This window comes from Lithobates pipiens, unplaced genomic scaffold (assembly GCF_037356315.1).
Source record: "Lithobates pipiens isolate NorthernLeopardFrog02 unplaced genomic scaffold, aLitPip1_a1.2 Scaffold_23, whole genome shotgun sequence".
NCBI classification, from domain to species: Eukaryota; Metazoa; Chordata; class Amphibia; order Anura; family Ranidae; genus Lithobates; species Lithobates pipiens.
This window is the reverse complement of record NW_027507785.1, coordinates 25341703-25351341: the sequence shown is the minus strand read 5'-3', so window position 1 is coordinate 25351341 and position 9639 is coordinate 25341703. Positions and strand designations below refer to the sequence as shown.

At 43.4% G+C, this 9639-nt stretch overlaps 1 protein-coding gene across 1 annotated transcript; it reads right to left on the bottom strand.

Annotated features, from left to right (window-relative positions):
• Window positions 1–7605: 7605 nt before the first annotated feature.
• LOC143926918 (odorant receptor 131-2-like) lies at window positions 7606–8677 on the bottom strand. Its single transcript, XM_077450952.1, has one exon. The coding sequence runs from the start codon at window positions 8655–8657 to the stop codon at window positions 7710–7712; it is 948 nt and encodes a 315-aa protein (XP_077307078.1). The 5' UTR covers window positions 8658–8677; the 3' UTR covers window positions 7606–7709.
• Between the last annotated feature and the right edge of the window lie 962 nt (window positions 8678–9639).

The window sequence follows — 9639 nt, the reverse complement described above, 5'->3', positions numbered from 1 at the left end:
GTTTCTACCTTTTACCTGTGATAACTGTCTCTGTCCATGACAAATATGAAGGAATGCTACCTGACTTTTCATCAACTGAACTGTTTCTGTGTTCAATTTCAGCCCTGCCATTTATTGACAGCTTTTAGTTATAATGGTGCTGAACAATGACTATTTGCGATTTCCAGTACAGAAAATACTTTGGCCTTGGCAGCCAGGTGTGTCATAAAATTGAAATCTGGAATAATATGTTTGTTATTTGTAATGCATTTATTCAATGATCTTAAATCAACTGATAAAGAATATGAATTGTCAGCATTCTGGATAGGCCAAATATATTTATTTACCGCTGATTGTGCTTTCTTTAATATGACTTGTTGTAAAAATTCTTGTACAATGTCAGAAACTGGACCTATTGATTCTTGTGGCAACTTATATTGAATTTGGGGTTTAGGATCTTTTCCCTCAATGTCTATTTCAATATCTTTAAACAAACCTGTATCAATTTTGGCCTGACTCCAAAGACTTTTATGTGATCGAACCAATACAAGATTGGTTCCTGTATGTGGCCAATTATAATCTGGGGACATGTCAATGACTGCCGTACAAATACTGACAACATTACTGTACATGGAAGGATCTACTAAAATAGACTGGGGCCTAGATGAATCTTTCCATATAGTATAATTATTTAAATCAATAATCCAATTTAGTTTACTAATCACATCCGTGCCTAAAATATTCTTTGCTTTTTGACAACACCAGATATCTGTCTTAGTTTTCAAAAGTCCTGGATTTTCAAAAGTCACATCAGAAACTTTAGTTTCTGATGTGACAGTAAAACAGTATTTTCTTTTCCACTGAAACCAATTAAATTACATTTTGGAGAATTAATATTCACAGGTAATATGTGTTTAGTTAGTTAGGAGTTCATCTCCTAAATCTATTAACCATTTTGTTTTCCTACCATTTATTTAATCATTAATCTCTAAACTCTTGCTTAACTGTTTACACAAACCCTTTTTACATTATTCTGTAATCCCCACATGTTGGCTCTCCATAGGAATGCTTATGGAATTATGAAAAAGTGTATATTTTCACATAAGTATAAAAGTCTATATATTTCACTTTTCCCAATCTAGAACAAAACAATATATACAACTCAAATATACTAATAAAGATCTAACCCATTCATTCATTTGTTAATATTGTTATTGATAAATATTAGATATTAGATTAAATAAAACTTCTAACATACCATCAAATGCTGCCACTGTGCCATCAAATGCTGCCACTGTGCCCATCAAATTCTGCCAATGTGCCCATCAAATGCAGCCACTTTGCCCATCAAATGCTGCCACTGTGCCATCAAATTCTGCCACTGTGCCCATTAAATGCTGCCACTGTGCCATCAAATGCTGCCACTGTGCCTATTGAATGCTGTCACTGTGCCATCAAATACTACCATGGTGCCATCGAATGCCGCCACTGTGACCCCCCCCCCCCCCCCCCAGCCGCTCACCTTCTGCCCGGCACTTACCCTGTCTCGATGGGGCAGCTGGTGATGGTGGCGAGCGTTGTCCTTCATGCATCTCTTCCCGTCCTCTCCTCCCGATAGGCGTCCAATCACAGCACCTGTTTGTTTCAGGTGACGGGTAAGTAAAGCAAATATTAATTTTCTGTTCTAACACACCTGGGTGAACTGTGAGAATGGCGCTCGCAGGTCACCTTTTTTGACTCTAATCAGATGCTTCAAAAACACCCCCTGCCGCTGTAATTCAGGCTCCCGGCACCCGAAAAGGAGCCAGCGCCTGAATAGGGGGTGGCAGAGGCGGTCCTGGTCTATTTTGTGATATCTTTTTCTGTAATTATTTTCTTTCATTAAAACCATATTTAAAATGGTTAAGATGAGTCTCTAAATGCTCTAACCAGAATTTATTTTTAATGTTTACTGCCTGTGGTGCATGCACTGAGCAGTGTACAGTTCTGGCTCATCTATAAGATGCAGAGAATGGAACTGGAACCAATATATCCACTGTGTGCATGTTCAAGGGTTACATCCAGGGTCGGAACAAGGGGTGGGCAGGAGGAATGGCTGTCCTGGGCACTGTGGTATCATGTAAGGTCAGTAAAAATGAGCAACGGGCACAGTCGTACCTTTGGGGAGATGCCTCCATTCTTTCAGGGCTAAAATGATTGTTAATAGCTCTCTGTCACCAATCTCGTAATTGCACTCCGCAGGTGACAATTTCTTGCAAAAGTGGCCACAAGGATGCACAGCGCTCTCAGAGGTAGGACGTTGAGACAGAATGGCGCCAACTCCAGTCTCGGAAGTATCAACCTCAAGGATAAAAGGTAACGTAGGATCAGGATGTGCCAACACAGGAGCAGAAACAAAGGCAGCCTTGAGACTCTCAATGGCCTTAATGGACATTGTGGGCACATGGGCGCTGCCCCCCCATCCATGCACCCGGCCCCTTTCAGGACACCGGATGCATGGATTCCTATGGCGGGGGTGTGTTTTTTGAAGCACCTGATTAGAGCCAGAGGCTCTAAAAGGTTTCAAAATAGGGTGGGCTCGGGGTTCAGAGAGTGTGCTCCAATCTCACACAATTGTGCGACAACAGCAAATAAATTTTCGCTATTTTCACACTAACTTTCTTCCCCTCCAATAAGGAGGCAGGGCGTCAGACTTGTTTCCCAATTGTTCAAAGCGCCAGGCTTTCCTATTGGATGCCTGGCGCTTAGGAAGAGGAGCAGAGGAGATACACGCTGGACTGGACGAAGGATACCTCCGCCGTAGCTGCTGCTCTGCTGGTGGAGACACAGGAGCACTTGGAGAGGATATCAGCCTGGCGGTAACTACCTCACCATCGTGGAGGTGTCCTGTCAGCGCTGTAAGCCCCATGATGGGGTGCTTTTAAAGCCGTGAGCTCCGGGGGTGCTGTCAGAGCCTAGAGCCGCAAGCTCCATGGGGAGGTGCCACTGTCAGAGCCCAGAGTCGCGAGTCACGCAATGGGGTGCTGTTAGAGAAGTGAGCCCTGGGAGGATGTGCCGCTGTCAGAACTGTGAGTCCCGTGAGTGGAGGAGGTGCTGTCTGAGCTGGGGGTCCTGTGCTAAGCTGTATACCCTGATCTGTGAGGCTAAGCTTTATATACCCTGATCTGTATATCTTGATCTGTGATACTGAGCTGTATACCCTGAGCTGTATACCCTGAGCAGTACACCCTGATCTGTATACCCTGATCTATAAGACTAAGCTGTATACCCTGATCTGTATACCCTGAGCTGTGAGACTGAGCTCTATACCCTAAGCTGTATACCCTGATTTGTGATGCTGAGCTGTATACCTTGATCTGTATACCCTAATCTGTGATGCTGAGCTTTATATCCTGATCTTTTAGGCTAAGCTTTATACCCTGAGCTGTATATCCTGAGCTCTGCACCCTGATCTGTATACCCTGATCTATAAGACTAAGCTGTATACCCTGATCTGTATACCCTGATCTGTGAGGCCAAGCTGTATACCCTGAGCTGTATACCCTGGTCTGTGAGGCTGAGCTGTATACCCTGATCTGTATACCCTGATGTGTGAGGCTGAGCTGTATACCCTGATCTGTATACCCTGATCTGTGATGCTGAGCTGTATACCCTGGTCTGTGATGCTGAGATGTATACCCTGAGCTGTATACCCTGATCTGTGAGGTTGAGTTGTATACCCTGATTTGTGAGGCTGAGCCTCAAGGGCCGGGTAAAGGCAAGCAAAGGGCAGCAGTTTGGAGACCACAGGTTTACATTCTGCTGTCAGCGGGGAATCTCTGCTGACAGCAGATGAGTCATGGTTGTTAAGGATGTGGCGGCCGCCTGATGCTTAACCACTTACCGGCCAGCGCACGACGATGTACGTCCTATTTTTGAAGAGGGATATCTCGGTAACGGCAGCAGCTGCTGCCACAACCGAGATATCCATCTCTTCAGGCGCCGGTCGTCTGTACGATAACGGTGATCTCCGCGGTGGGTTCGCCGTGAGATCGCCGCTATCGGCGGCGGGAGAGGTGCCTCCCGCCGCCCTCCCGCACCTTCCGTCGCTTACCGGAGCCGTCGGTAGCGGCGGAGGCGATCAGGTCTTTTCGCTAGCTGGGTATGGAGACGAGTGAGGCTAAGATGGCCCCCACTCGTCTCTATACCATAGGAGGGCGGAAGCGACGTCAAAACGTCACTTCCGCCCATACCTCTTAAAGGTATATTTTTTTTAAATGTCATTTTTTCTTTTTTTTTTTTTTTTTTGCATTTTAGTCCAAATATAGGACTTTTTGACCCCAGATCTCATTCTTTGACCCCAGAGCCCTAGACCTCCTCTGTAACACAAAAAATGCAACCTGTAGAATTTTTGAAATGTTGCTTATGGAGATTTTTGAGGCTAAAAGTTTGACGCCATTCCACGAGCGGGCGCAATTTTGAAGCGTAACATGTTGTGTATCAATTTACTCGTACCATTATCTTTCACAATATAAAAAAAAATGGGCTAATTTTACTGTTGTCTTATTTTTTTATTCAAAAAAGTTAATTTTTTCCAAAAAAGTGCGCTTGTAAGACCGCTGCGCAAATACGGTGTGAATGACCGCCATTTTATTCTCTAGGGTGTTAGAAAAAAAACAATATAAAATGTTTGGGGGTTCTAAGTAATTTTCTAGCAAAAAAAACATGTAAACACCAAATCTGAAAAAGAGGCCTGGTCCTTAAGTGGTTAATAACCAGCTTTTTACAATGAATCCGAATGAAACAAATAAATTCATTAATTCATTATACCTTTTTTTCAAATTTATTTAAATTTCTTATTATGTCTATGCAGAAATTCAGATGCATCAGAATCTCCGTAAATCAAATTTTCATCTGAAAAACTAATCTGATTGAAACTAAACACACATGTCTAGTTTTTAGGGGTGAAATTCACACCCCTAAAGGCCATGGCCATGGTCTCGGTCAGCCAAAAGTGACTTAAAGCCCTACGTTTTATTACTGCCTGTCATTAAACCGCCCTTGTATATAATGGAAGGCTCCAGGTGACCGCTCTGCCTGCTTGGCAAGGTTGATAACCTCGGACAGCTCTTTTTTTACTGACAGAACATGGAAGATTTACTGACAGAGCACATTTTTAATGGCAACCTGAAAAAATGACAGAACTCCTATTACAAACTAAAACAATCGATATTTAAACAGTATAAACACAATCTGTAAACGCTGACAATATTCATAACAGATAATTGGCCTGGTTTATATTAAAAAAGTCAATACAGCATGACAAATTATCAGCCATCCTGCTGGCATACAGTTGAAAAAAAAATTTGTTATGCATACCAAAGAGAGTAATGGGCACAACTAGATTGCATCTTATAGTGGGAGTGGAATAAAATAAGTGGATTAAACAGAACTGTGCCCTGACTACCTACCTCTAAATGAACATAGCAGCTGCTTGAGTTTGTAAACATTGCCTTGGCCTCGCTGCTTAGCTCCATAGTGTGGCAATTTTAACTCAACATGTCAAGTTTCACAGACATCATAGCCTGTCAAACTTGCCCATTGAGCTCAGTGGGGCTTTGCAGCAGCTGCAAGGCAAATGCTTACCTCCAGTTGTGACAGTATTTAAATGCAAAAGTCCCATTCAGGTGGGGTAAAAACACATTCAGGAGGCAGCAGTATCACCTCTTGCACTAGCAGTGGGAGGGTCTGTTAGTGTGCGTTAAGTACAGAGTACAGGGTTCAGGTGTGTGTTATGTACAGAGTTCAGGTGTGAGCTACATACAGAGTGCAGGGTTCAAGTGTGCACTGTGTACAAAGTTCAGGTGTGTGCTACAAACAGAGTGTACGGTTCAGGCATGTGCTATGTACAGAGTGGAAGGTTCAAGTACGCGCTACGTACAGAGTATAAGGTTCAGGTGTGTGCTATGTACAGAGTTCAGGTGTGCGCTACGTACAGAGTGCAGGGTTCACGTGTGTCCTACGTACAGAGCTCAGGTGTAAGCTATGTACAGAGTGCAGGGTTCAAGTGTGCACTACGTACAGAGTTCAGGTGTGTGCTACAAACAGAGTGTAGGGTTCAGATGTGTGCTATGTACAGAGTCGAAGGTTCAAGTATGTGCTACGTACAGAGAACAGGGTTCAGGTGTGTGCTACATACAGAGATCAGGTGTGCGCTAAGTACAGTATGCAGGGTTCAAGTGTGTGCTATGTACAGAGTGCAGGGTTAAGGTGTGCGCTACCTACAGAGTGCAGGGTTCAGGTGTGTGCAGTATCACCTGCAGTAGGAGGGTCTGTTAGTGTGCGTTAGGTATAGAGTGCAGGGTTCAGGTGTGTGCTATGTACAGAGTTCAGGTGTGCGCTACATACAGAGTGCATGGTTCAGGTGTGTGCTTCGTACAGAATTTAGGTGTGAGCTATGTACAGAGTGCAGGATTCAAGTGTGCACTACGTACAGAGTTCAGGTGTGAGCAATGTACAGAGTGCAGTGTTCAAGTGTATGCTATGTTCAGAGTGCAGGGTTCAAGTGTGCACTACATACAGAGTGCAGGGTTCAAGTGTGCATTGAATACAGAGTGCAGGTGACAGGGGTGTGGTGTATACATAGTGCAGGGTTCAGTGGTTCGCTGCGTACATACTGAAGAGTTCAGACGTGCACTGCGTAAAGAGTGCAGCATTCAGGAGTGCGCTACGTGTAGAGTGAAGGGTTCAAGGGTGTGCTATGTACAGAGTGCAAGGTTCAGGGGTGCCCCTTTTTACCCAAATCACCCCTCCCCCAGTATAGTGCTCTACTCCCACCCCAAAATCCCCCTACTTGACAGTACTTGATAACTGCGGCTGCAGAAGAGTAGGACAGGTTACTCAGGAGAAGAATGTAATGTAATTGCAGGGCACGGTGGACCATGGGCACAGGCTTCAGGAGCTGTTGCTGCCAGACAAGCACTGGGTTCCAACTACCTATTTATGCAGAGGGGTGGCAGGCGGAGCACAGCTAAGATCACTTCACAGCCGGAACTAGAGGAGCAAGATTGGAAAATGCGGCCACCTGCTCCTTATGCCACCGGCTCCAGCCTGTTCTATTTAAAAATAATCTAAACTGGCTCCAAATTCTGCCTGGATAAGTGGCTGCTGGTGCTGCATCAAGCTGTCAACGGGTTCTTTCTTACTCTTGCTGAGCCAACACTAACCTGCCTGAAAAAAATAGACAGTTTTTTACTGTCATAAAATTTCTCTAACAGGCATTTACTGAGAGCTTTTAAAATCACAGTTAGTCAATTTACTGATGGCTGGCAACCCTGCTGCCAGGGTACAAGCCATCCGAGCTTTCACCATTGCTGCCTCGGTTTTTGATAATGATAGTCAACTGTGTGCTTACAGTTCCTCTAATTTGAGTCCATACGGCTAGGCTACAAACTAACTGTTATCAGAGTAGGGGGACAGTCCCTCCTAGCTTTTTAGTCATCAGCACAGGGTGTACTGCCATGGTGACCTCTCTCTTTCAGTCTTCTCGACTACCAGTCTTCGTATGGCTCTAGGGCTATGGAGTCTAAAATGAATGCAACACTAATGTTAGATTGAAGATTAAGTGGCACAAGATTGTTGGTTTAGTTGGACAGAAAGTATAGATCTGGCCTTGATATTTATTTTGGAACAGTAGGCATTTCTTCTGTATCTCAGAAGAACCCAAGACATGCAGGCCAGTCTATCATTTTTCATGTTGCTGAGCTTGGGACAACTTTGGAAGCACAGCTGACGATACATCTCTTTATGTAGCCAAAGAACAATTCATCCCGTGCACCGTAGATAAATATACTGAGGAATCTTGGAAGGCACATGAAAAAACAGAAATTAATAGAGGGTAAAAGAACTAAATTATCCTTGGTAAATAATTCTACAATGCTGTAGCCAAAGGTTGACATGCACAACATAAGCTGAACAGCATGAAGCATCATGGTTTTCGCGGCCTTGGAGGCTGATTCCTTTTTTGAGAAGATCCTTAACGCAATCAGGGTGATTCTGATGTAAGTAAAGAGGATTGCCAGCCCCGTGAGGGAAAATGTCAAAACGTAGGCAAAAATCCTTATTACATCCTGCATGGGGATGATGGTAAAAGTTGACCGGGAGCATGTCACATAAAGTAAAAAAAAGCTTTTGTTAACAGAGGAGCACAGAATAATAAAATCAACAATGTTAGGAATCAGACATATCGTCCATACCAAAGCAATGGCAAGGAACGTTCTTGGAATGGTGCAAAACTCTCCGTGCCTTAAGGGGAAACATATGGCAACATATCTTTCCAAGGACATCACCGCCAGGTTGTAAGGCGTGACCTTCATGGTGGTCGAGGATAGAGTGACGATAAGGTAACAGACGGGGACAGGGAAAGTAACTTGATAAACATAAAAGACAAAAAGAAGAAGGGCCAAGCATAGGTAGGTCACATCAGTAATTAGCATGTGAATAAAAAGTATGTAGCGAGTAGTTTCTCGGGCAACTGAATTGGTGAAGAAGATGGTTAACATGGCTGCCATAAAGAGCAGGAAGAAGAAGAAGCAGGTAAACATTGAACTTGTTATTGTTTTTCTTAGGACCTCCATGTTTATGCTATCCCAAGCAGACACTTTGGTAATATTGGGTAGAATACCGTTGGAAATCACCATGCCTAAAAGATGCCAGCAGATTCAAACTGTGCCAAAAAGAAAAGATTTATTATTAGAAGAACAAATAAAGGACACAAGGACTGATGTCTTCTTCTAGTGAATGCTTTTTTTTAAAACTGTATGTCTTTATTTTCATTTCTAATTTACAAAACAAACGTACCCCTCATACATTTTACAATATAAAAAAAAAGTTATAGAGGGAACGTTTAGTTTCTTAGTCAACTATATTTATTTATATCATTCTTCCCCTTAACCACACCTACTCTACTACTCTATCATACCCCACTTCCATCCTTCCAATACCTCCAACACTCGCCACTCCATTCTTCACTCAACAAAATATTTAACCTTCATCCCTCCTAATTTATCTAACCTTGTCCTTACATTTCGTTATTCCTCAACATTACTTTCTCTCATTCCACATCTTCCAGATCTTATCAAATTTAATAAATCTTTGTTGTTTAATATATGACGTCCTTTCCTTAATAATCACCACCTCCATACTCTGTTCCCATTCCCTGCTGGATGGGGGGGCGGAGGACTGCCACCTCTGGGCAATACGTTTTCTAGCCTGGAAAAGGCATCTCAGAATTGCTAACTGGGTATCTTTGGGTCTACCCTCTCCCTCTATCCACCCCAGGACACAAAGAATGGAATCCATATCCATACGGACTTTAAACACCTGGGCGATAGTATCCACCACCTCCCTCCAGTATCGGAATAGTTTTGGACATTTCCAAAACATATGGATAAGGTCCCCCCCTGTTCTACCACATCTTGGACAGGTACCATCTTGCCTCCGACCAAACATAAACAGTTTTTGAGGCCTGTAGTAAACTCTATATAATAAAAAAAGGTGTGACATCTTCTGGGGTGGGGAGAGTGATACCCATGGAGCAAGTTCAAGAATCCTTTCCCATTGTGTTTCCGATATATTTCCCACATCTTTTTCATTTCTTCCTATAGGGCCTTGTTTGAAGCC

Excerpts from the sequence above, each read along its gene's own strand:
- LOC143926918 (XM_077450952.1), bottom strand. The coding sequence starts at position 8,657 with ATGGTGATTTCCAACGGTATTCTACCCAATATTACCAAAGTGTCTGCT.